The 27,053-nt window shown below is 36.5% G+C and overlaps 1 protein-coding gene across 3 annotated transcripts; it reads left to right on the forward strand.

Moving 5' to 3' along the window:
• The first annotated feature begins 108 nt into the window (after window positions 1-108).
• dpp9 (dipeptidyl-peptidase 9) lies at window positions 109-25,473 on the forward strand. 3 transcript variants are annotated; one of them, XM_048210753.1, is made up of 21 exons: window positions 109-137; window positions 4,971-5,061; window positions 5,162-5,400; window positions 6,651-6,763; window positions 6,888-7,061; window positions 7,176-7,347; window positions 8,098-8,208; window positions 9,244-9,372; window positions 9,875-9,936; window positions 10,028-10,128; window positions 12,206-12,383; window positions 13,627-13,786; window positions 16,371-16,450; window positions 16,538-16,690; window positions 17,314-17,449; window positions 17,548-17,693; window positions 19,930-20,076; window positions 22,872-23,024; window positions 23,360-23,502; window positions 24,560-24,671; window positions 24,770-25,473. In XM_048210753.1, the coding sequence occupies exons 2-21, from the start codon at window positions 5,006-5,008 to the stop codon at window positions 24,860-24,862; spliced, it is 2,658 nt and encodes an 885-aa protein (XP_048066710.1). In that variant the 5' UTR covers window positions 109-137; window positions 4,971-5,005; the 3' UTR covers window positions 24,863-25,473. The 3 variants fall into 3 exon arrangements, with proteins under 3 accessions (XP_048066710.1, XP_048066709.1, XP_048066712.1); XM_048210752.1 differs by lacking the exon at window positions 109-137 and adding an exon at window positions 825-1,005; XM_048210755.1 differs by lacking the exon at window positions 109-137 and adding an exon at window positions 825-1,005 and having other exon boundaries at window positions 7,179-7,347.
• The last annotated feature ends 1,580 nt before the right edge of the window (window positions 25,474-27,053 follow it).

The following is a 27,053-nucleotide window of genomic DNA, read 5'->3' on the forward strand; positions in this document are numbered from 1 at the left end:
AACTCTATAGCGGTTGACAAGAGCACTGCAATTATTTCTCATTTAGATAACAATTAAATGGATTCCCCACACATTTCGCGTCTTTTGATACGTTTTCTTAGCCAACAATGCACACACACGGACATTACAACACTCGGGTATTGTATTGTACCAAATTTATTAGTTTTGTGTTAAAGTGAGAAACTAAAGTATGAAAAAATACTACTACTATGGGGACCAGTTTGGTTACCAACTTTCTTCAGAATATGTTCTTTTGTGTTCAGCAGAACAAAGAAACGTACAGGTTTAGGTACAGGTTTAGAACAACTTGATGGTGAGCAAATGATGACAGAATTTTTATTTTGGGGTGAACTATCGCTTTAACTATTGGAATGCTCTTTGGTCGTTATTTGCATGATTTCTGGTTGTTGGTTTGTTTTAATTCACAGCTATACAACAGTTTTTGCAACGCTGGGGCTGTAATACAGCAGAAATATAGCATAATTTACATTTGGATGAGAATAATTTGTAACATACAGTCACATTAAGTTATATAAGAACAATTATCAAAATTTCATTTTTTTATGTAAATATTCTTTCACTGTCCTTTATTTAAATATATTATTTTCATAGCACAAATAATTTTGTGAGAAATTACAGGACTTTTAAATATATTGCATTTTATAGTTAATTGTATATATGGTTAAATGTTATAGTTATCTATTTGACATAATCGGAAAGTCTAAAATAATAATTTAACGTAAGTTTATTTATTATATATGTAAGTTTCGGGTTAATATATAATTGTGTTTTTATAAAATAACGTGAGTGAATGCGGCTAGACGGAAGGCGGAAGTAGGAGTTCTTCGGTGCTTCCGGTGTGGCTGATGATGTTCGGTTGGTTTTCATCAGCACTCATGACTGTCGCTTTGTGCAGTTCTCGCGCTTATGGACTCTGTTTTTACCAGCAAAAACGTTTAAGAAATCAACAGGTCACAGATGAGAGTTTTCTTTGAGGGTCTACCTGTAAGTACCCACATGCGATGTTGAGCGATCATTAATGAAATGATAATGTTCATAACAATGCGCTTTTCTGTGAGCGGCCCGTCAACAGAGGCCGAGCAGGCATGAAATCAGCTGATGATCTCTGACAATCACCCGCACATACCGATCATCATGTGTTATAACGTGATGATGAGCTGATGAAGGTGCTTCAGTGTTTGACGATATAAAGCTCATCTGATAGAGCTGGAAAAGGCAGAGATATTTATGCTACATGATGATATCACCTGATATTATTATTAGTATTACTAGTATTATTAACTGCTGACTCTACGTGAGATCTGTTATGTAGAAGACATTATTCATAAGTGATAATATAGTTATATATAAAAAGTGGAATTTTGTGATTGACCTTACTTCCCGTCATATAGATTTAATAGCAGCTCGGCTAACTGTTAGCACAGACAACACACAACCGGTCTAACATGTCATTCACTCATCAGCTGATTATGACTCCAGTGATCTAACACATACGATAACTCGCACAAATAACCTACATATCGGTTTTAAAAATACGTCACTTCCCAGTAAATGTGTGTTAGCCGGTAATGAAGGCTGTTCATCTGCGCTAATGGAGTTAAACATGAATGTGTGAGTGGCCGTCGTTTTGGGTGTCATTGGGGCGTGTGGTACTTTTTCCACCAAAGAAACGTTCCGAAAGCATGCTACTATCGAACAGAACTTGAGAAAACATCTGTAATGTCCATCGTTTTCGACGCCCAAGTCAAATTGCACGTTCGGAACGTGGACCGAACCTTCTGAACGCGCCTTAGGGATTTTTTTTGTTTGTTTGTTAGCCGACCTCTTATGGAAAATATTTACTTGAAGCGCCCCCTTAGATTTTAATTTAATATTTCAATAATTTAAGCAAACATTCGCATCTTCACGGTTCTCTGATGTCGGTTAATGGTCACATGACGTGCAAGAAAACAGATAAAATATCTTTGTTTATAAGTGTTATATTTTTATTATATATATTTCAGCACACAATTTTTATTATTATTATTTTGTAATATATTGTGTTTTGAAAGCTACTGCTGAGACATCTAGACACAAATAACAAAGATTGCTGCCAGTGAAAATGGCTACTTTTAAAGGTGAAAATTCACAGGAAGGTCCATTGTCAGTAGCGTAGTGATGTATGAAGCTCTGCTCACACAAAAGTCACTTTCAAACCAAGCAGCTTTTTGTTCAGCAAGGCAAATTCCCATGACCAGTTTGAACGTGAGCGAAATCTGCGTGGGGGGACTTGTTCACTTTCACTTGAGACTACACAAAGCACGTTTTTCTATTGAAATGACTAGATTTTGTCAAGCAGCAGTAAAGGTGACTGCGCCTTAAAGGGATAGTTCACCCAAAAATGAAAATTTGATGTTTATCTGCTTACCCCCAGGGCATCCAAGATGTAGGTGACTTTGTTTCTTCAGTAGAACACAAATGATGATTTTTAACTCCAACCATTGCCGTCTGTCAGTCTTATAATGCATGTCAATGGGAACTCCATCTATAAGAGTAAAAAAAAACATGCACAGACAAATCCAAATTAAACCCTGCGGCTCGTGACGACACATTGATGTCCTAAGACACAAAACGATCAGTTTGTGCGAGAAACCGAACAGTATTTATATAATTTTTTTACCTCTAAAACACCACTATGTCCAACTGCCCTCCACATCCGGTTAGTGAGGTCTGATCGCGCTCTGACAACGGAAGTGATGTCTCGCATGCATTAAAGCAAAGCACAAGACATTACTTCCGTCATCAAAACACGTTTTTTGACCTCGCTAACCGGATGCTGAACGCAGTTGGACATAGTGGTGTTTTAGAGGTAAAAAATGATATAAATAAATACTGTTCGGTTTCTCGCACAAACCGATTGCTTCATGTCTTAGGACATCAATGTGTTGTCACGAGCTGCAGGGTTTAATTTGGATTTGTCTGTGCGTGTTTTTTTTTACTCTTATTGATAGAGTTCCCATTGACACGCATTATACGGCTGACAGACAGCAACGGTTGGAGTTAAAAATCATCATTTGTGTTCTGCTGAAGAAACAAAGTCACCTACATCTTGGATGCCCTGGGGGTAAGCAGATAAACATCAAATTTTCATTTTTGGGTGAACTATCCCTTTTAAGGGTGTTTACACGTGGGTTTAGTCTTTACTAACTAACACTACAAGTTACAGTAGAAATATTTGTGTTCACTTGTGTTCAAACCTTGAGCTTTTAACATGTCCTGTCCTCAGGCTTCTGTTGATGAAATATTGATGAAATGCTGTACACAAATTATACGAATGGGAATGTAAACAAAGTGAACTTAACTCGCATTGTGTTCCCAAATGCAGGTTAAATTCACTGTGTTTACAGAGATGGAGTTAAAGAGAAGCAGTATAATTACTATGAATTCTCTGTAAACACCGTATTATAAGCTGTACATGTGTAAATGAACAGTGCTGCTCTTCACTCTGACACACGCAGCGCAAAAGACATTGTACTTTTTAAACCGCAGCCTTTGTTATGATAATTGCCATTTGTTGAGATATATCCATTTCGGTTTTAGTTAGATTAATTGTGAAGCTTAGATTGTTTATTTTACTTTAATATTCGATTTGTTAGATTTTCATCAACTCACAAACCCCCTGCAGTTCCCTCACAAACCCTGAACTACAGAATCAAATCTTCAGAATATGCTTATGATGGCCAACTAGAGTCAAACATTCACAGGCACTAATAATAACAACAAATTGAATTTAAATGGCCAGGCCTATGATAACCAAACTGAATTGAAAACATTCTCGCACATGCCTTTTTGAGCATTTAGAATGTTTGTGGTGCAAGGAAAGCAGCTTACTAGTTTTGACATACAACGAATGTTTGATCTGTGGCTTATGACGGTCGGAGCGAACCCAGTTTTGCAGTTTAATAGTATTGAGATCAGCTGTTGTTAATTATGTCTGTAATTTAGGAACTCAATAATAAAAGCTCAATTTATTATGTTTTCACAATGCATTGAGCAACACTGAATTTCTGAATAAGAAAGGTTTACAGTCCTGTTGGAAATGTATATTTTGTCCTTTACAAGCTGCTTTGAAACTTAGACAGACTGTTTAAGTTTCAGTTTCCACAGATTGTTTCGATGACCGTTATTTGTATAGCTTTTTGTTTAGTGTCAATCAAAAGTATTGTTAAATGGCCCATACCAGCATTTTTTCCCCACTTTTCCTTGCAAAACAACCATAGTTTAGTTTTCCATTGCAGTTTCCACCCTCTCTAATCCTTACAATTAAACAGGCTGTTTTAGCTTTTATATATTTTCAGATTTATATGTTTTCTTCCGATTATTGAATATATTCCCATGTGAAATAAGCAAAACTACTAGCTTGCAGGTTTTGGATCAGTATAGTTTGTACTGATCCATCCTTCACAACCTCTTTTTGCACAACTTTTTTTGCATTGTGGTGTGACAGTTTCACAAAACAGTTAAACTTAACTGTACCAAAATCAACATTTTGATTTTACCATTACATACGGTAGGCCACATAAAGGCACCACTTGGAAAAAATGTATCATCATCACCTTTTTTGGAATAATAGCTTCTGTCCTACTTCCTCCTCCAGTGACATCACTCTTACCAGCTTTGCACACTCTCACATAGAGCTGAGATTAATAACATTCCTCATGCTAATGCCTTAGTGGAAGCCTCAATGGCTTGTATTTCCCTCCTGTTGGAAAGTACATATTGACTGCTAATAATTTCTGCAGTAGATTTTGCATACAGTGCTTACATGTGATTATTTGTAAAATGTATTACGTAATCAGATTCCAAAAATTAAGAACTTATAATTAATATTACATTTAACATGTTCATATTTATTCACACAATGGAAGTAAGTTTTTCACAATTTGGATGTTTTCTTCTCTATCCTGCAGGTTGCCAGATCTTGTTGAGGGTTGTATGCTGGTTAATGCATAGAGGAAAAAGGGTGAAACTTGAAGACGATACTGAAGGTAGTTGGAAAAGGTATGGGAATGTTTTTTTTTTTTTTTTTTTGACATTACCCCATTTGATTTAAATCAAATGGATTTTGAATGTTAGGCTGATTGGTCGCTCCTGTGCTCAGTTTTGCAGCTGTCAGAATGACCGCAGTAGATGACATCTCAGACAGCACGGAGGTTGTGGAAATGGAAGACGTCCCCTCCCAGTTTTTTGTGGAGAAGCACTCATGGGATGGCTTGCGTGACATCATTCACGGCAGCCGGAAGTACTCGGGAATGATCATAAACAAGGCACCCCATGACTTCCAGTTTGTTCAGAAGCATGATGAGTCCGGCCCTCACTCGCACCGGCTCTACTACCTTGGTACTCTTTTCCCTTAAATGTGAACGCAATCAACCCTTTTCATGAGCATGCAGCTTCTTCTATCAACCAATGCATCACTTCCTCATTTCTTTATTAAACTATAGATGTTTTTCAGCCTGTATGTTTTTAAATTTTTATGTTGTGGTTCAGTGATGTAGTGTTCATGATAAAGAAAATTATAAATCTTTTTTTTTTTATTATTATTATTAAATAAATGCATGCCAAGTTGTTATAAATGAATCATTATAAAATCAATTTTTTAGAGTTTCGTACCACATGACATTTCACAACCTGAACCAACTTTGGCTTGTCATAAAAAAAAAAAAAAAAAAAAAAAAAAAGGTAAAATTACAGATTGTAATGACCTGGACACAGTCATGAGAATCTGCAGGGGGCCTCTGATATCATTTCCTGTTTTTTTTCCTGCATGTTGGTTGGACAACATGTCTTTGTTGTTCACACCGCATGACCATATACACTATCGTTCTAAAGTTTGGGGTCTTTTTTTTTTTTTTTTTTTTTTTTTCATGTTTTTTGAAAGAAGTCTCTTATATTCACCACAGCTGCATTTTGATTTTGATAAGTCAATTGATGAATAAAATTCAGTCCTAGCTGAATAAATATTAATTTCTTTAAAAAAAAAAATGCTTACTGACTCCAAACTTTTGAATGGTAGCGTATAGGGGTGTAATGGTACATAAACATGATGGTTCGGTACATACCTCGGAATTAAAGTCACGGTTTGGTACGGGTTCGGTGCATCAGGGGGAGAAAACTAAACATAACAAAAATATATAATTAACAACAGAGCCCAAACTATTAAATTCAGTTGCTATTTAATTTTAGATATAATATTAAACACTCAAATAAAAACATGTAAATTGCACATAAGGCAGGTTTTGCAACACTGCTGGCTAACCGCCACAACAGGAAAAAGAGCAGAAGAAGAACAGATGTCCCTTCTGAATTGGAGTGTGGAGCACCTTTGACTGACTGTATTCGTTGTCTGACTAAGCACCAAACCATGACGTCTGTACTGTGACGGTTCGGGATGAATACGTGTACCGTTACACCCCTAGTAGTGGATATTTTCTAAGAAATAATAAATTCTTTTAATCAGACTTTTTTTTCCTTAATTATGAAATCAGATTTGATGTTTTGATTCTGGTGATTTGCATGAGTCTTTCTGTTAAAATTGTTCCAATTTTCTGTCATTTTTCTAATGTTTTCATCTTGCCATACTTAAATAGGAATGCCCTATGGGAGCAGAGAAAACTCATTATTGTACTCCGAAATCCCAAAGAAGATACGAAAAGAAGCCCTCCTGGTGTTATCATGGAAACAGATGTTAGATCACTTCCAGGTATCATTCCTTTTTGTTCTAGGAATGTGATGCTAACTAATAGCAGCATAACCACATATATGCGGGATTATAACATGCTTATAACATTGTAACGTTATATTATTAATTTGTGTTCTTCCTGTAGGCGACTCCACATCATGGTGTGTATTCACGTGAGGAGGAGCTTCTCCGTGAGAGGAAGCGTCTGGGGGTCTTTGGCATCACGTCCTACGACTATCATGCACAAAGCGGCCTTTTCCTTTTCCAAGCAAGCAACAGCCTTTTCTATTGCCGTGATGGCGGCCATAACGGCTTCATTGTGAGTATAACTGTTTTTATTCTGCTGCCCTCAGTTTAATATTTCTGGGAAATTACTTCATAATGCATGTGTGAAGCTGTGTGTCTCCATGCCTGAAAGTCATGTGATGTTTAGCAGGCTGCCCCAATGAAGCCTGTGGAAATAAAGACTCAGTGCTCAGGGATTCGCATGGACCCCAAGATCTCTCCCGGTGATCCCAGTTTTATTGCCTTCATAAATAATAATGACCTGTGGATGACGAATATCGAGACTGGAGAGGAGCGCAGACTCACTTTCTGTCATAAAGGTTTGTTGATCTGTTAATATAAAAAGCAGTTATGTTGTTTACTATTAAGGGTAGATTCTGGGTTATTTTCAACTTAATGTCTTTGAAACTGAGGGAAGAATCAAAGTTATAGTCTGGAAATCGACAGCATGGCACAGATGCAGCACATAGACAAGCTGAAAATAACTGGATTCATGGAAGTTTGTGTATGAACATTATGCCTTTATTATTAATGACTATAACTTGAAGTTAGAGTCTTTTTAAATATTCAGAGAAGGGCTGTGCTTTTGCTAAGCAAGCAACATCATCACTATCACTATTACTATTACTCAGAATTATGATTTTTCTAAACAAAAAGTTGTGAACTGTGTAACTATTCTCATGGCGGTAGGTTTTACACAAGGAAAACTGTAATGTGATTTTTTTTTTTATTTTTTTTTTAAGAGAGTATTTTTTTTGTTTGTTTGTTTCTCTGAACATTGATCCATATCGTCCCCTTGGAATTATGAAGTTCTATCTGACATTTTTGTCAAAATTGAGTTCACATATTCTTATTCTGTGACAAATTATTTACATTATTTTTTTTTTTATGGTGTGTAAATTTTCGGACTTTTTATTTAGAAAACAAAAAGGTTCTGTCTACAAAGTCAGATGGAATGCTTAGAATGCGGATAGAACCTTATAATTCCAAAGGGGACAATATATAAATCACATCAGGTTACAGTGAATAGATGTTTTCTGAAATCTGATATCTCTTCTATACTTTTCCAGGATTGAATAATGTCAAGGAAGACCCAAAGTCTGCTGGTGTCGCAACCTTTGTGATTCAAGAAGAGTTCGACCGTTTTACGGGATACTGGTGGTCTCCGGCTGCTCCTGAAGGTTTGTTTAACAAATCGGTGGTTGTCAGCCTTTTTGGCCTGAAGGCCCCCATTATCCAAGACAATAGTCAACCCCCCACAAACTGGGAGTGTTGGTGTTTTAAATGAACCACTATTCATTTTGGGATTTACAGAATTTTCAAGAACTCTGTTTTTCAATGAATACAGTAGTTAGTGAGGGAAAATAAAATGGGCCCTAGCCCCCTGGTTGAGAACCACTGACCTAGAGAGCGCTGTTGTTTTATTCCGCTTGCTGAAGCCTCCTTTATATTTTCACCTGGCTCCGCACCACGAGCCTCCGCTGATTGCTTATGGACCTCCCCAAACGGACAAGGCGTTTATACTTGAAGCGCTCACTGTTGTACTGTTCTTTAAAACAACAGGGTTTGACTAGGAGTAATTGTCCTCTAAATCATCAGGAAGCAGTGGAGAGAAGTAAGATTCACGTAATGATGTTTGTTTTTAGTATACTTTACCAATCCCACACTGCAAAAGAATCAAAGAATCGTGTAAAGCCCGGTAAACCTTGAGATTATTACTTGTGACATTAGAACAAAATTTATGGACATGAGAACATTTGTATAAAACTAAATTAAACCACAATCTAATTTCATTAACATTGACCTTTCTTTAAAAGCCTTATTTCTGCTTTTGTACTGTATGCTCATTTTGTAAATGTAAGCAATTTAGACATGAGCAAACTGGGTACCGCTGGTACAGAGTCGCTTGGCCAGAGTTGCCTCAAAGTTGTGCATCTTTGGAAGCGGAGCCACTCGCAAAGTTACAAATAATGATGTGCACACCGCCACGTGAAATGGGGGCTCGTGCACTCTCCCAGACTGTGATTACTTTTTTTTTTCTTTTTTTTTTCCACACACACGTTCGTGCTTGTGCGGACGTGGCGTGTATATACCAGGTTTAAAGTGTTGTTTTTGTTGGTTTGTTTGTTTTTTCAGCAAAATCCATTTGCATAATTGGACACAAAATGCATTGACCACCTGCTGCATACCCTTACTCTGTTTATGTTTGCTTGTAGATGCAGATGGAGGCAAAACGCTCCAGTTGCTGTATGAAGAGGTTGATGAATCAGAAGTAGAGATTATCCATGTGCCCTCACCAGCTTTGGAGGAGCGGAAGGCAGATGTATATAGATATCCTCGCACCGGTAATCACAAACACACACAACCTAAAATATGGTTGGGAACCTAGAATCAATTACAAAAAAAAAAATCCTTTAAAAAAAATAAATACTACAAACATACAGTGGAGCCAATGTAGTTTATTTTGTGAACAAATGACTCCTGATTCGATAAAGACAAACTATGAATCACTGAACTTATATGTCTAATTGTGTTGAATCAATCTAAAGACTAACTCTTATTGAATCAGTCAAAGTGGGACTTGACTTACCTATTGGACAGCAAGTCCTTACTGTCATCATTTCCAACTGTCCTCAACTTCCTCAGTCGTACTTGGTTATCATCGGAATCAAGTGTAATTGAAGCCAGAATTAATGGGATAAATATGTCTGGAAGTGCAACACTTGAGTGTATTCTTAAAAATACAGAACATTCTTTGCATCGTTTGGTTTACTATCAATTTTTTGTAATTGGAGTTGTGCTTAATGTTATTTAATAATGCTGATGATCCCCTCTTAATGCTTTTAGGAAGCAAGAACCCTCAAATTAGCCTGAAACTAGCTGAGATTCGAACTGACCAGCACGGAAAGGTAGGTGCCTGTGCCCAAGCTTACATTTTCTTTCTTTCTTTCTTTCTGCCTGGTTAAAACGCTTTATAATGATCTCTTATTCTTTTTGTAGATTATTAGCACACAAAACAAGGAGCTTGTTCTCCCATTCACAACACTCTTTCCTGGGGTTGAGTACATTGCGAGAGCTGGATGGACAAAAGATGGCAAATTGTAAGTAACAACAAATAATTGCTTTGAAGAAATTCACACTCATGTTCTCTTATACACTGATGAGCCAAAACATTATGACCAGTCAAAGGTGAAGCGAATATAATTTATCATCTCCTAACAAGGCCACATATCAAGGTCTGGGTAGATTAGATTGTAATCAAACAATCAGTTCTCGTAATCAATTTGTTAGATGCAGGAGATCTGAGTCACTTTGACAATGGCCAAATTGTAATGGCAAGGCATGTGGGTTGCTCCCAGTCTGCAGTGGTGAAAATTTACCAACAGTGGTCTGAGGAGGGACAAACCACAAACCGGCATCAGGGTGTTGGGTGCCCAAGGCTCACTGATGCATGAGGACACAAGGCTATCCTGTCTCGTCCAAGCCAACAGAAGGTCTACTGTGGCACACAAAATGTTAATGATGGTTTTGGGAGGAATGTGTATGGGGCTGCTTAGCTGCAGACCAATCAGAGTGCTAATGATGACCCCTGTCCACCATTGAAAGCACGGTGATGAGCAAGCAAGCGTTGGAACTGGACCTTGGAGCAGTGGAAAAGGGTCATTTGGTCCGCTGAGTCCCTTTTTCTTTTACATCACATGGCAGTGTACATGTGCCCAGTTTACCTAGGGAAGTGATGGCACTAGGATGCACTATGGGATGACAGCAAGCCAGTGAAGAGAGTGTGATGCTCTGGGCAATGTTCTGCTCGAGAACTCTGGGTCCGGCCATTCATGTGGATGTAATTTTGACACGTGCCACTTACGCAAACATTGTTGCAGACCAGGTACACCACTTCATGACAATGGTGTTCCCTGGTCTCTTTCAGTAGGATAATACACCCTGCCACACTGCACACATTGTTCAGGAATGGTTTGAGGAACATGATGAAGAGTTCAACGTGTTGCCCTGGCCTCCAAATTCCCCAGATCTCAATCCAATTTATCATCTGTGGGATGTGCTGGAACAAGAAGTTCGATCCACAGCGGCTCCACCTCACAACCTACAAGAATTGAAGGACCTGCTGCTAATGTCTTGGTGCCAGGTACCACAGGACACCTTCAGGGATCTTGTAGAGAGTCCATGACTCGGTGACACTGTTTTGGCAGCACGTGGTGGACCAACAGCATATTAGGCAGGTGGTCAATGTTTTAAGGCTCATCGATGTATATAAACTCAGCAAGAAAAAAGAAACGTTCCTTTTTCTGGATACTGCATTTCAAATATAATTTTCTAAAATCTAAATAAGCTTTAAAGATCATTATTGGTAAGGGTTTAAACAATGTTTTTCATGCTTGTTCAGTGAGCAATAAACAATTTTTGCACATGCACCTGTGGAATCGTCCTTAAAACACTAACAGATTAATGGCGGTAAACAATTAAGGTGACGGTTACAACAACTTAGGACACTCGAGACCTTTCTACTAACTCTGGGGAAAAAACACCAGAGGAAAGATGGCCAGGGTTCCTGACCACCTGCGTAAACATGCCATAGTCCTGCTGCAGAGAAGCATGAGGGCTGCAGATGTGAAAAGAGCAATAAACTGCAATGTCCGTAATGTAAGAGACCTAAGACAGTGTTAAAAGGAAACAGGAAGAACTGCTGATCGTCCTTGCAGTGCCAAACCACATGTTACCATATGTCTCCCCCAGATGTGTTTGAGAAATTGCCTTGGTGGAAGAAAGACAATCCTTTTTTCCATACAAAAGTGTTCATTGATCAAGGACTGTCAAGCTCTGAAAAAATCCACAATAAAACAAGTCTTCTGAAGTCATACTATAGCTTTAGTTGAGTTTGAGCAATAGGTCAGAATTTAAGGCATTAATTACCAAAAAATATCCCTTCCACTGTGGCATTTAAACCTCATTTGCACAGTTAAACTTGTCATTATTCTGTAACCAATTCAAAGTTATTTGTTAGTACTGTTAGCATGTTGGGTGTTTTTGTCAATTTATAACTAAAATTAAAAAGAAAACAGAAAATCGAAAGTAAAAAACATATTCAAAATACGAATAATAATAATAATATTTCAGTGAAACTAAAAGAACTGTTATTTACTTTATTTTCTCTCTTCCCAGTGCTTGGGCAGTGTTACTAGACCGCAGTCAACAGAAGCTTCAGTTAGTGCTGTTACCACCTGCGCTCTTCATAGCTGCGAGTGTGGATGATCCGCAGTGGGAGGAGCATGTGGAAGCCATGCCTGAGGGAGTCCAGCCCTTCATCATCTATGAGGAGATCACTGACGTCTGGATCAACGTAAGACCCTTCAATAATACTAAAGTGTAGTGGTGCACTGATATCGAAGTTTACGGACGACAGCTTGGGACCAGTCTTTAGAATCATGTGACACTCTAGTCTTTAGAATCATGTGACAGTAAAGACTGGAGTAATTGCTGCTGAAAATTCAGTTTTATTAATATTTTAAAAAGTATTTATTTAAAATAAAAAAGTTTTTTTTATTGTAATATTTCACAATATTACGGTTAAAACGAATGCAGCCTTGAGCATAAGAGACTTAAAAAAAATCGGTAGTCTGTATATTTTGGAATGTTATACTTAGGGCTGGGCGATATATCGCATGAATCGCCTTCAATAATGAACGCGATATTGCGTAGCTTGTCAGTGAACTACGGCTCTGTCTATTAAATGGCGCTCCATTTGAAAGCAGGTGATGGCGATTTAGCGGTAATCAGGGAACCGGCTTTACTGACGAAATGTGCGTGACAATTGCATGCGATATATCGCCCAGCCCTAGTTATACTAGAGTGCTAGTTGCTGCAAACCAAAGTCCCTTTAAGACAAGTCATTTCAGTCCTATCTCTTTGAATGGGGAAACATCAAATTCTTCAAAGCTGTTTTCCAAGCTTTCAATTAAATTTCATATTTGAAATCACCAATGAAATCTGACAACAACTGTCTCATAAATTTTGTTACTAAACGCTCGAATCGTGATAAGAAAAACTGTATTTATCAGGCTAGATCAAGCGCATACGCAGTTCTAAATGCCCGTCTCGCGTCTCATTTCAGAGGTGTGCGTCTGACTGTTTCTATAGGAACCAGAGCTTCTAACGGCCGCTGCAGTGACGTGATGACTTTACCAATCGGCAATAGGCTCTTATTTAGAAGGCGGGATTTATTCCGCCATACTGTGCCTTGCACTTTCTCCCATTCAAAACAATAAGATTGACGCGTCATGTGTTATTCTATAGTCTTTGCTGCAAACTGCACAAAATAAACAGGAGGTATCTTTTTAAAAGCAAATTTTTGTTGGTTTTATCAAGTCATTTGTCACACTTAAAATGTCGATCAAGTTAAACACGTTGCATTGTGGGATAGATTATCAATTTTTCTAAAGGTAGATGGTCATGCAGGTATTTTATACTCACAGAACATTTGCATACTATATAATTTGAAAATGGTATAGTAGTATGTTATTTCAAACATGGCCAAAGACATTGTTTGACTGTTTTGTATTCATTTCTTGTCTTATTCCCATTAGGTCCATGATATCTTCTATCCCTTCATTCAAACAACTAATGACAAGATCACCTTCCTGTGGGTGAACGAATCACAAACGGGCTTCTGCCATTTGTACAGAATAACCAGTCTCTTACAGCCAGGCTGCCAGCAGTGGTCCAGAGAATACAGTCCTTCAGAAGGTCAGACGCTTGAGCTTATGCTAATGCAGAGAAGACTTATCACAGATCAGTTTGTGTCTGAAAAGAAAGGATATATGGATGTGCTGAGTTGCTTTTAGAACAGCAGTAAACATACAGTTGTGTCTCTTTGCCCAGATTTGATCAGAAGTGCAAATATGCAGATATGATGCAATGAAAAGGATACTGTGCAAATCTAAAAAAATTATTACAAATGTTCTGACACCCAATCAAACAAGTTATATTTAATGATACCATTAAAATAAAAACTATTTAATGCATAAAACTTATAAATTATGTTTTACCCTAAAAACTGATTTCCATACTAGTCAATACGTTGAGGGGAAAATGTGGCACGAAGCCACAGCAACCCTGGCTGATCACCTTGTGAGCATAAATATATTGAAAAAAACATGTATATTCTTAACACCGTATTAGAAACTTTATACATCATTAACAAACATTATACAGTTCTTTGCCAATCAATAGTTTATGAACATTTAAATATAAAAAAAAAAACACATTTTCAGTAATTCCATAGTTAAGAATGTTATAAAACTAGTGATATTGTTTTTAAACTATAATAAACCATAAAAACAATCTCTTTTATGAGTCACACTTAACCTACTCCATGTTTTTTTTTTTTTGAAGTCTGTATTTTGTACTTTTATAAGCCCTGCTAAGTTGACGTACTGAATATGGAATTAATATTAATTATGTTATGTACTATACTACACTAAAATTTCTCATCGAGGTGTTCAAAAACCCCTAGATGGAGCATAACAGAATCAAACGTAATGTAGGACTCTTACACATTTTTAAAAATGTAACTGTTTTTAACTTAAAGCTGAAAAAGTAGATATCCCTAAAAAGTGTTTGTAGATTAACAATTGAAAAAAAGTGCAGATGGAAAATATTAACTAGATGAAAAAGTCATAACTTGTGATTCAGAATTTTGTAGTAATTCTTTCATTTGATTATTTTAAATGTATGATTGTACTTAAGTTGTATTGACATTAACATTTAAAAAGTGCCATTTTTGTAGTGTTACATATGTAGGCCCAAAATCTGCATAAATAAATAAATATTGTAATAGTAGGAAAATAAAGAAATGAAAAAACTTAATATTTCTTTATTTTTATTTTATTTTAATTATTTTATTTTTTTAAATTTAGTCCTGCATTTATTTTTGCATTACTTTTTTCCATCAAGTCCAGAACATCAATGGCGTCAGATCCTAGGTTGATGGCACCTGAGCACCCAGTGGACAATAGGTTTCTAGTCTAATGCTGGTGTTTATTTTGTAATCACAGAGAAAATCTTGACTCTTCAATAACTGAAATGATCTGGGTCAGAGTTGTGCACGAGGGTGGGTACCTGACGGGTGACCTGCTAATATTTGATTTAATGTGTGGAATAATGTTTGCAGGGATGGACTGAGGGTCCAATAAAGACTATTTTACTAATTTCTGTACATTTGACAGAGTGAATTTACTAAAATGTTTAGTAGCTTTAAGCTTACAGAGAGATGTACTAATTCTTTGTTCTATTAGCTAGCTTGTGTTGTTTAATGCAATATTTAATCAATTGCATCAACCCAGAATGCCTAATGTTGGTTTTACTGCCTGTGTTAGACTACATGAGAAAATTATTTTGGTCTAGCCTATCTCACAGAGGAGATTTAATGCAGGGACGGTTCGGGTCGCGGTTTTTATGTCAGTCGAGTGGGGTTGGGTACGGAATAAAATTAGTGTTATACGGATAACGGGTCTGGTGTTAGGTTAAAAGATGTTGGTGCAGGGCGGGTGCAGGTTTATCAAACAGGACCCGTGCAGGACTCTGATCTGGGTTGTGTTTCCCAACCATACAATGGCTTCCTTTGAAGAACTGAATAATCCAGCGCTGCATTTCCCAAAAGCATCGTAAGCCTATGTTTATGATGCTTTTTTTTCCTCTCTATGATTACAAAATACTATTATTAGACCAGAAACCTAATGTCCATTGGGTGTCATCAACCTAAAATCTGATGATTTAATGGTTCCAGATTTGAAGACGATGCTGTGAGGAAAGATCACATAAGTAGCTGGTTTCAGCTTCTTGTTTCTATATCTGGAAAACTGTGGTTGTTACAAAACAATTCAACATAATGCGAATCTGTGAAAATAGCATGCATCTCTCCACTTGATCTGCCACATCCTGTACCAAATTCTGATCTCTATGACTTGGTTAGATCTGATGCTTCTACACGTGAGGTCTTAACCACTGGAGTTACGCAAGGACTGCCTCCTTCAATTCCGTAAATAAATATAAAAATAAATGAAAAAACAAAATAAAAGTTAAAAAAAAATAACAATGAATACAGAAAATAATATATGAAGGAAAAAAGAAATACAAAATAAATTCAGGATTAACTTTAATTGATTTTTTTTTTTTTTTTTTTTTTTTTTATTTCTGCAAGTTTGGGCCTCCATAGTTATGTAGTCATGTTTTTAACTATGGCTTGTGCTAAACAAAATGTAAGCATGGGGCCTTGTAATATGAATGACTTACCTTTTTTTATCATTATTATTATTATTATTATTATTAGATGATTTTAAATGCCCGATAGAAGAGGAGGTGGCTTTAACGAGTGGAGAGTGGGAAGTCTTGGCTAGACACGGCTCAAAGGTTTGCTGTATTATTCAACAAATTCGAAATACAAATGTCTTGCACAAATTCCCGTTCTTTACATTTTGCCTTCATCTACATTTGCAGATCTGGGTCAACGAAGACACCAAACTGGTGTACTTCCAGGGCACAAAAGATACTCCACTTGAGCACCATCTTTATGTTGTGAGCTACGAATCTCCTGGAGAAATTGTCAGACTTACTAAGCCGGGCTTCTCTCACAGCTGCTCTGTTAGCCAGGTTTGTGTGTGTGTGACAATTTTAAGGCCCGTTCACACCAAATAAGTGGTGACAAAATGGCATTCTAAAACAAAAATTGCTAATGATTTTTTACAAAAAAAAAATCCCCTGGAAATATAGCCTGAAGGAATTTGGTAGTTAATTATACGTTTCTGCTTATCATATCCTGAATTTGTCACTTTTTTTTTTTTTTTTCTGGTTTTAGTCAAGAATTTCATTTTGTTGCATCTTTGGCTTGTATCTTACAGGTTGCATGGGTGGGGAAAAATCGATATGTTACAATTCAGTAACACTTTAGAATAAGATTGTGTACATTATCGTTAATTAAGTTAATACAGTAGTATTGTGACCCATGAACAATACTTTTACAGCATTTATTATTCTTGGTTTATGTTATTTATGTTAATGTTAGAACTTGTATGTATTTTTTTAAATTGCATAAACATTAGTATTTGTTAAACAATTTTACATTTTTAATTGATAATTATATGCCGTATGCCGATAACTGTCCTGCAGTGACAAAAAAAACTGAAGAAGCTTTATTTTACAATATCTTGAAGCAAACCAAGCAGTGTTCCATGATAGGCAGTCTCTGACTATCTGTTTCTCCTGTTTCAAAATAGAACTTTGACATGTTCATTAGCCACTACAGTAACGTGAGCACTCCGCCATGTGTTCACGTCTACAAACTGACGGGTTCTGACAGCGACCCCATACACAAAGAGCCGGAGTTCTGGGCGAGCATGATGGAGGCTACAGGTGAGAGCAGGGCCGTGTGGTCAGGGTGATGTGGCACAGCAGTGGGAAAGAGTAACAGATGCTCTAACAACATGTTTGCTTTTGTCTGTGTTGTGCAGGTTGCCCGGCTGATTATGTCCCTCCTGAGATATTTAGCTTCCCTGCCAATTCCGGTTTCCGCCTATATGGAATGCTGTACAAACCACACAACCTGAAACCAGGCAAAAAACACCCCACAATCCTGTTTGTGTATGGCGGTCCACAGGTTGGTTTGGCTAAAAAGTGTTGCTATAGATTTTTGAAAATTGCCCATTAAAATTTCTGAAAGCAATAGTTTTACCCAAAATGAAAGTTCTGACATCATTTACTCACCCTCACTGTTTTTGTTGCTGTCTTTTTAACATCCTAGCTTTGGCTGGGTCTTTAAAGCTTCAAAATAACATTTTAAAAAATTATAAATTTGGCCTGTATAACTTATGCAGTATATTCCAAGACATATGATAGATTTCTGTTACAAAAAGTCTTTATTTGCTAAGAAAATTGACCTCTAGTTTAACTCTCCATACGTTTATGATAAAAGAATTACCTGACAAATATGTTACTTCTGAGTTATTTTTTTCAATAAATTGGTTTACATCAGGATGTCACAAAACTGATTTATTTGTAAAACTTATTAGAAAGGGTCAGCGTTCTGAGACATGCGCTTAGGCCTGCACATGGACATTGGCTGCTTCAGCCTGAAAAATAAGCTTTTTTAATGCTATTTGAGCATAAGACACCACATTTATGATAGAGCTGTTGTCAGGTTTCAAAGGTGATTTCAAATATGAAATTTAATCGTAAGCCTGGTAAACAGCTTTGTAGAATTTGATGTTTCCACATTCAAAGAGATAGCTGCACTTGCATGACTGAAAAGTTGCCCGAGAGGAGTTTAAAAGATGGCAGCCGAGTGAAATGACTTGCCTGAAAGGGTCTTTAGTTCAGTTCACTGATTAATTGATATGTTCAGCCGTTCACAGCCCATTGGAAGGAAATAAAAATATAAGGAATAATAACTTTTTTGCTCTGCTTCTCTATGAAAACTGTTGTATTGTTTGGAATGTGGTGCCATTTGCTCTTTTTAAAGCTTGAAAGCACCAGTCACCATTAATTGTAACTGCATGGGGAAAAAAGCGACTGGTACTTCTTTTTTTTTTTTTTTTTTTCCCATGGAAGAATGAAAATTATATGGCCAAAATGACAGTGCGTAAGTGATTACACTTTATTTTTGGGTGGGCTATGCCTTCTAAAAGCAGTACTGAATTGAATGTTTTTACATTATGGTTTGTGACACATCAGTTAAAAGTTGCATTTTAAGTTCTTTAAAGGTTCCATGGCATGAAAAATTTCATTTTATGAGGTTTTTTAACATTAATATGAGTTCCCCTAGCCTGCATATGGTCCCCCAGTGGCTAGAAAAGGCAATGGGTGTAAACCAAGCCCTGGGTAAATTGAGAAAATGAAAGCTCAGACGGCCCAATCTGGAATCTTCCCTAAATGTTGTCATAAGGGAAAGGTTACCTCCCCTTTCTCTGCTTTGCCCGCCCATGAGAAAATGTGAATACACACACTGTTACACGAGTGTTGTACATTTCTTTGTTGTTCGGATAACCGTTCTGCTGTTGTGAGATTGTAAAAACTTTTAAAATTTATGAAATATAAAATATGTAAACAAATAAATGATGTTGGCATGGTAGCACATTTTCCACAATGGCTCCTATCCAAAAAGGTATTTTTAATAATGGCAAAGGTCTGACTAATTTAGTTGCGCTGGTTAGTGTCTATAGCAGATAAATATATATATATATATATATATATATATATATATATATATATATATATATATATATATATATATATATATATATATATATATATATATATATAAAATTATAGCAAATCAGAGCAACATGAAGAGCCAACAATGTACATGATCATAACTGTAACAGCATACATAAACCAACTAAAGTACCGTATCCAGACACAGTGTTTTAAACTAACCATTCGGAGACATCCTGTAGCCACTGAGCTGCAACTTCTTCATCCGGTGCTTCTCCATCCGGATCAGATTCTGGGTCAAACTGAAAAGCTTGAATGACTGCGTGTCTACAAGCCGTTGCGATACATCCACTGTCAACATTAGCGCATGGTACCGTGGCCGCAAGCTGGTTAAAGCCACACCCACCCTCCACCTTGCCCCGCCTCTCTCCTCCTCATTAGCATTTACAGCTACAGACCCAGAAACGGCACGTCCTGAGGAAAACTCATTGTGGGACTGGCTTGTAGTTGCTGAAATTCTGCACCAAGGCTGAATTTCAGGAAAGAGACTTCAGATGCAGTATTAGGGACCATTTAGGTCTATATAAAAGCATCCAAAAAGTAGCATGACATGGGACCTTTAATTTATCTACGTTTAACATGTTTCTGTTTTTCTTTTCTTTTCTGTTTTTTTTTTTTTTTAGGTGCAGTTAGTAAATAACTCCTACAAGGGTGTGAAGTATCTGCGTCTGAACACGTTGGCATCTCTGGGATATGCAGTGGTGGTCATTGATGGAAGAGGGTCATGCCAAAGAGGTCTTAAGTTTGAGGGGGCCCTTAAAAACAAAATGGTAACTAGAATTGACAGTCTAGTAATTGTAGCCAGACATTTGAGTATCAGCATAAAGTCTGAAATACATCACAGCTATGTTTTGCTAAGGAACTGCCCACTTAGATGGGAAGAGATTGTTTGATTGATTTTATTTAAAATGAAAAAAGGTGATTGGTCATATAATAATATATATTAACATATCATTGCTGTCGGGTGGAAACCTTGTATCTCCAAAAATGCTACTTTTCAGGAAATAGAAAAAACACTGTATTTTTAAAATAATTAAACATCGCATTTTTTAAAGATGATATTGTGATTTATATACTGTGTGGTCAAACACTTGCAATGTGAGCGCTCAGCTCACACAGCACATTTGGCCAAAATCCCAAGATGAAAAAACAATATATATAGGAGTGGAGTTATCAGGTTTAAGTATCCAGTGGAGTTACAAGCTCTTTTTAATACTTTTCATTGGTTATATATTTGCAAAACCGACAGACAGACGTAAAGGGTGGCTGATAGTAATAGTGATTTAAAAAAAAAAAGGACAAAATATAAAGATAGAAGGTTTCTGCCCAACAGGAACTATATATTAAGGTGTCTTTGTACAGCTGACTTAAATTCGGCATGAAATGTAACTAGGGATGTGCAACGATTAATCGAGATTCAATCGTTTTCAAAATAAAAGTCTGTGTTTACGTAATATATGTGTGTGTTCTGTGTATAATAATTATGTATATATAAATACAGACACATACATGTATACATTTAAGAAAAATGTTAGATTTATATATAAAATATTTATATTTATATGTAATATAAAATATATATATTTATTTAAACATGCATATATTTCTTAAATGTATACATGTATGTGTGTGTATTTATATATACATAATTATTATACACAGAACATACACATATATTACGTAAACACAGACTTTTATTTTGCAAACGATTAATCACGATAAAATTGCACATCCCTAAATGTAACGAACCCTATCTATTTTCTAACTACATATTATAGATCTTATTATGAACAATTCATCCATGTACGTTTTTTTTTTAACTCGTAATGTTTAATCAAAATGTCATAACTGGACCTTTCAGTGAGAATGACTGACTTCTCTCTGATGACGTATGCAGGATTTCTCAATTCATTTAGTCCGTTTAAACCCTGCCCTGCAAGCGTTCTTCTTGCGTTCTTCTGCCTACTCCTTTTAAGAGAAATGGCCACGTCTCAAAATCCAAATAACAACTGATGCATAGAATCAAGTCACCTTCCTACATCGTCTTCCTTTTTTAACAATACTTTACACTCGGATGTACATCTTAATACAGAATATCGCTTTTTTTTTTTTTTTCATTGTGACATCAAGGCTACTCAAAATTCAGTGTAAACACTTACTAAATTATGCCTTCTCTGACCCACCTCAGCCACTAGTATCAAAGCATACAGTTGTAGTAGGTGTAAATGCATTTATGCCACCTTTGTGCATCTTTAAACAGTCTGTGTGAAGACACCTAAATGCCACTTCAGAAACGCTTCTATGCCACATTTACAGTGCAAATTTAGCAATAGAAATTGTATAAAGCCAGTCAATCAGTGTAACTGGCACTTTCGGCCAGCTCTTGTTGTGAGCAATATTCGTCAGCTGACCAATGATCTGTTGTCATGTGAGTTCTGTCAGAACCTGACATTAAAAACAGTCTCACATTTAACACATTATCGTCTGCTTTTAAAAGGTCAGCCAGCATGTGTTGAAAACAGATTGCATAAATGCTTTAAATAGACATAAATATGATCATGCTGCAATTTAAGTTGCTAGAATGATTGGTCATGAAATGTTAAGGTGTTAAAATGATTAATGAGTGACAGCTCACTGGCTCAGACATATGATCCCACTTGTTACTCACAGTCAGTGACTGAATTAGACGCTTCCAGTTCTGTCCAACACATATTTGTATCACTGCTTATTGAAGGTCACTTAGGTGTGATATAAAGTCAGTTTGTATAATAACTTGTATTGGGACATGACTACTGCTTATTAAATTACATTTTAATATTTTATAAATAAAGGATAGGCCGTTTTTGTCTTGGACCTGTAAGCAACCACCTAAATACCTAGAAATGCCTGTATATACACTAATGTTCAAAAGTGTGGGAACAGATGTTTTCTCTCTCTCTCTCTCTCTGTCTCGGTCTCTGTCTCTCTTTTTCAGGAATTAATAAAAAGTGACAAAAGACATTTAGAATGTTATAAAAAGATTTCTATTTCAAATAAATGCTGTTATTTTAGACATTCTATTCAGCAAAGAATTCAGAATCAAAATGTATCATGGTTTCCACAAAAATATTAAGCAAAGCTGTTTTCAACATTGATAATAAGAAATGTCAGCATATTAGAATTCTGAAAGATCATGTGACACTGACAACTGGATTAATGCTGGTTGAAAATTCAGCTTGTCAATCACACAAATAAATTATTTAAACATTTTAAACTAATTATATTTCACAGCATCGTTTTACTGTATTTTTGATCACATAAATGCAGCCTTAGTGAGCATTAATAGAGAGACCTCTTTCAAAAACATAAAAAAATCATTCCAACCACAAACTTTTTAACAGTAGTGTGTGTATGTATGTTTTAAAATTGTTAATGCATTTGAAAGAAGCATTCGAATTATCTTGAGTATTTCACATGGTTGAAGGTACAGATCACTAAATGCAGCGTACCAGGCTTTAGGTAATCTATAAAACATGGTATATGGTACCCTTTATTCATATTACTATAATTTTCTCCTCAACCTCAGGGGCAGGTGGAGATTGAAGATCAGGTGGAGGGGCTCCAATTTGTGGCAGAGAAGTACAAGTTCATAGATTTGAGTCGCGTTGCCATTCATGGTTGGTCTTATGGTGGATTCCTCTCTCTCATGGGCCTCATTCACAGGCCAAATATCTTCAAGGTGAGATTTACAGCTGCTTCAATGTTATGTCATCTCCCCAATATTTTATTTTTATTTTTTAGAACTTGCTCTCAACCCCACCCATGCATGCCCTTTCACCAGCAGGTGGCATCTCAAATGCACCTTACTAAAGATCAAATTTCTGAACTTTGTTGCTTTGCTGAAATTGTAATCACAGTCAATTAGCTTTTTTATGCTCTTGGAATGACTAAAATAGAAAATAAGCACTGTGTTTTGGATATATGGAAGAAACATTTTCAAACGGGTGTACTTTGAGACTATAATTAGTATCTGTAGTTTTATATGTTAAGCAAGTTACCCATTCTGTGCTCCAGGTGGCCATAGCAGGAGCTCCCGTGACAGTGTGGATGGCATACGACACTGGCTACACCGAACGCTACATGGACGTGCCTGAAAATAACCAGCAGGGATATGAGGCGGGCTCCGTCGCCCTGCATGTCGACAAACTTCCCAACGAGTGAGTTACTGTGGCTCAGGCCAGAGGACGTGCAACGTTTGTTTCACCCTGATTATGTGTTCTTGGCAACAACTTCATCTCAGTGATTGTCTTCTTACCTTAAAAAATACACCCAGCAACTAAAGTTGCTTGGATTTTGTTATAATAGTCAGAAGTCTATTTTTATAGCAGTTTATTGAGCATTTAGACAGAATTTTGCATTTTTTTTTTTTTTTTTTCTTGGGTTGTTGTTGAGTATCATATTTAATATTATATGAACCATGAAAGCCTGATGGATGGTATATGAAAATTTGGAGGTCATACTTGAGGGGAGAGAACAAAAACATTTTATTCAGATGCGCCAACTGATCAAAAATAAGCAGACTGGTGCAGTTACTGAAATGTATATGGTCTAAATTCTGGTACCTTGTAATGTAAGCACTACTTGCAAATAATGCATATAAATATCAGTTGTCACTCTATCTCCCAATGATATGACTTAGTAAGATGATATTTAAATGCTTAGTTTTGTGATCAAATCTCTGTAGCTTTTATTGTGGTGGGGGATGGGGTTGTCGCATTACATATAATGGAATGCAATGCAATACAGTGATGAATGTAAGATGTATAAACATTCCTCAAAAGCCAATGCATCATATTTGATACATTTAAATATGATTCTTCTAAACAATTATGTATGGCTAATTAAGTAAACCTAAGTTGTTCAGTTCAGTAAGTGTTCATTGCGGAATATTGTAAAATATGGACTTTTTTTATACTAAAAGGCCTTTTTCTTGCTTAAAAACACATAAATTATCAATCAAACAAATAATGAAGACGTAGAAAATGTTGTACAGCAGGTTTTTGATCATGTTGATAGTTTAGAGGCTTTGGAAAATTGCTTATCAAATATGATACAGTAGGCTTTATAAGGGTAACATACCCTTTCTAGGTAAATTTCATCTTGATAGATATGAATCTCTCCAGTTCAATTAAACCATATAGATAACTCCTCTCAGAATGTATTATTAAAGCAATTGGTAGTCTTGCTAACTGCTTTGTTTTTTTTTTACCCAAGGCCAAACCGATTACTGATTTTACATGGGTTCCTTGATGAAAACGTGCACTTTTTCCACACCAACTTCCTGGTGTCTCAACTCATCCGTGCAGGAAAGCCATATCAGCTACAGGTTTGAAAACTGAATATTAAAATAGACATTTAGAATGTTAGTATTTTTTTTTTTTTTTTTTCTTCAACCACTTAATTTATCATACATTTTCTTCATAGATCTACCCCAACGAGAGACACAGCATTCGCTGTCCTGAGTCCGGAGAGCACTACGAGATCATGCTACTGTACTTCCTCCAACAGCACCTCTGATAAGGGCCTTCTCCATTCTCGTCCTCCTCCACTTCCTTCAGCAGCAATGACAGAATACGGCCCTCACTGGTCCCTGAACCCATCTTTTGCTTTCTTGCACTCTTTCTGGAAGGAGTGTCTTTGCAGCAGCCAGAAACAGACTTGTCCCCAAACTCTGTGTAATTTTGTGCATGTCGGCACACTTTTAACAGAAAGGACACGTCTGAGAACGGAGAAGAACCGAAGTAGCTCATTAACCTCATTAAACAGATATTGGATTATGTGCCACACCTAGGTAATGTTTCTTTTCCGGCTCCCTTTGGAACACTGATTATGCTGCCAAATGTGTCTTTATTTTTTAAATTTGTAGTTAGTGGCTTGTCAGAATACAGAGACTGGATTTCTACACATACATACAGAAATGCTCTTACCACCCCTCCCCCCTTTCCTGTTAACTGCTCATTTAACTTAAGCTCTTTCAGTGCTATGAATGCAGTCGTGTTTCGGTCCAACATGAATTCCAGCGTCACTGTTAGCCATGCTCTTGTGGCTCTCACGTAAGGACACCTCACACTACTACCTGCAGTTCATATTTTAAGTGTGTATTATTAAAGGAACATATTTTTTATGAAGTTGTGGCCATCTGTCTTGTATGCTGTTTTAATCAAAGTAGTGTATTCTTTTCATTTCAAGCCTTCTGGAATATGATGTATTTCCAAGGGACTCAAAATATTTAAAGGGTTAGTTCACCCAAAAATGAAAATTACATCATTTATTACTCACCCTCATGTCTTTCTACACCCGTAAGACCTTCGTTCATCTTCGGAACACAAATTAAGATATTTTTGATGAAATCTGATGGCTCAGTGAGGCCTACATCGCCAGCAATGCTACTTCCTCTCTCAAGATCCTTAAAGGTACTAAAAACATCAGTGGTTCTATCTTAATATTATAAAGCGACGAGAATATTTTTTGTGTGCCAAAAAAACAAAATAACGACTTTTTAACAATATCTAGTGATGGCCGATTTCAAAACACTGCTTCGGAGCATTACGAATCTTTTGTGTCGAATCAGTGATTCGGATCGCATGTCAAACGGCCAAACTTCTGAAATCACGTGACTTTGGTGCTCCGAAGCTTCATGAAGCAGTGTTTTGAAATCGGCCATCACTAGATATTGTTAAAAAGTTTTTTTTTTTTTTTGGCACACAAAAAATATTCTCGTCACTTTATAATATTAAGGTAGAACCACTGTACTCAAATGAACGGATTTAAATATGTTTTTAGTACCATTATGGATCTTGAGAGAGGAAATGTCATTGCTGGCGATGCAGGCCTCACTGAGCCATCATATTTCATCAAAAGTATCTTAATTTGTGTTCCGAACATGAACGAAGGTCTTATGGGTGTAGAAAGACATGAGGGTAAGTAATAAATGATTTTATTTTCCTTTTTGGGTTAACTAATTCTTTAATGAGGAAAAAAGTGTCGGGTGGGGCTTGATTTTTATTCCGTCAGGAATTGGTTGGAACGTAAAAGGTGGGTCAAGTCACATTTATTTACATAGCACTTTATACAATACAGAAAATAAGTGTTAATGTTGTAAAATTATTGAAAAAATTCTATTTCAGCTGTAAAGCCGCTTTACAGAAGGCAACAGTGTCATTATTTATCTCAGTGTTTCAATTCAGTTCAATAACTGTTAGTGAATTCTGTCTGGCTAGTGATGTCAACTGGGAAGGAATGTCACAGGTTGAGCTAGATATTACATTCTGACTTTATTTAGATGGTCATTTATTGAAACTTAAAGGGTTAGTTCAAGTTAGTTATGAGTAAAAAGAAAAAAAAAAGCTCACCCTTATTTCGTTACAAACCCGTAAGACTTTTGTTCATTTTTGAAACACAAATGAAGATATTTTAAATTAAATTTTAGATTTCTGACCCTTTATTTTTCAGTCCATGAAACTACCATTTTTGACGCTTCAAAAAGTCCATATAGAGATCATAAAACTAATCCATGAATCGAGCCATTTAATTCCAATTTTCTGAAGAGACAATTGATTTATGGACATAATAAATTTAGACTTTAATTCACATAAGATCAGCGAACATAGAAGATCAGCCATATACGCTAAGGACAAACCTCATTCGTTCTTGTGGAAGCTCAAACGTTTCTGCGTAACGAGAGAATGAACTTCAGTGGTTCTCGCAC

This window comes from Megalobrama amblycephala, linkage group LG12 (assembly GCF_018812025.1).
Source record: "Megalobrama amblycephala isolate DHTTF-2021 linkage group LG12, ASM1881202v1, whole genome shotgun sequence".
Classification (NCBI taxonomy): domain Eukaryota; kingdom Metazoa; phylum Chordata; class Actinopteri; order Cypriniformes; family Xenocyprididae; genus Megalobrama; species Megalobrama amblycephala.

What these genes read in the sequence shown, in the direction of transcription:
- dpp9 (XM_048210753.1), top strand. Translation starts at nt 5,006, where the DNA reads ATGCATAGAGGAAAAAGGGTGAAACTTGAAGACGATACTGAAGGTAGT. An exon ending in TGGACAAAAGATGGCAAATT is followed by an intron (nt 10,129 to 12,205) that starts GTAAGTAACAAC and finishes CTCTCTTCCCAG; the next exon opens with TGCTTGGGCAGTGTTACTAG. An exon ending in TTGTGTATGGCGGTCCACAG is followed by an intron (nt 17,694 to 19,929) that starts GTTGGTTTGGCT and finishes TTTTTTTTTTAG; the next exon opens with GTGCAGTTAGTAAATAACTC.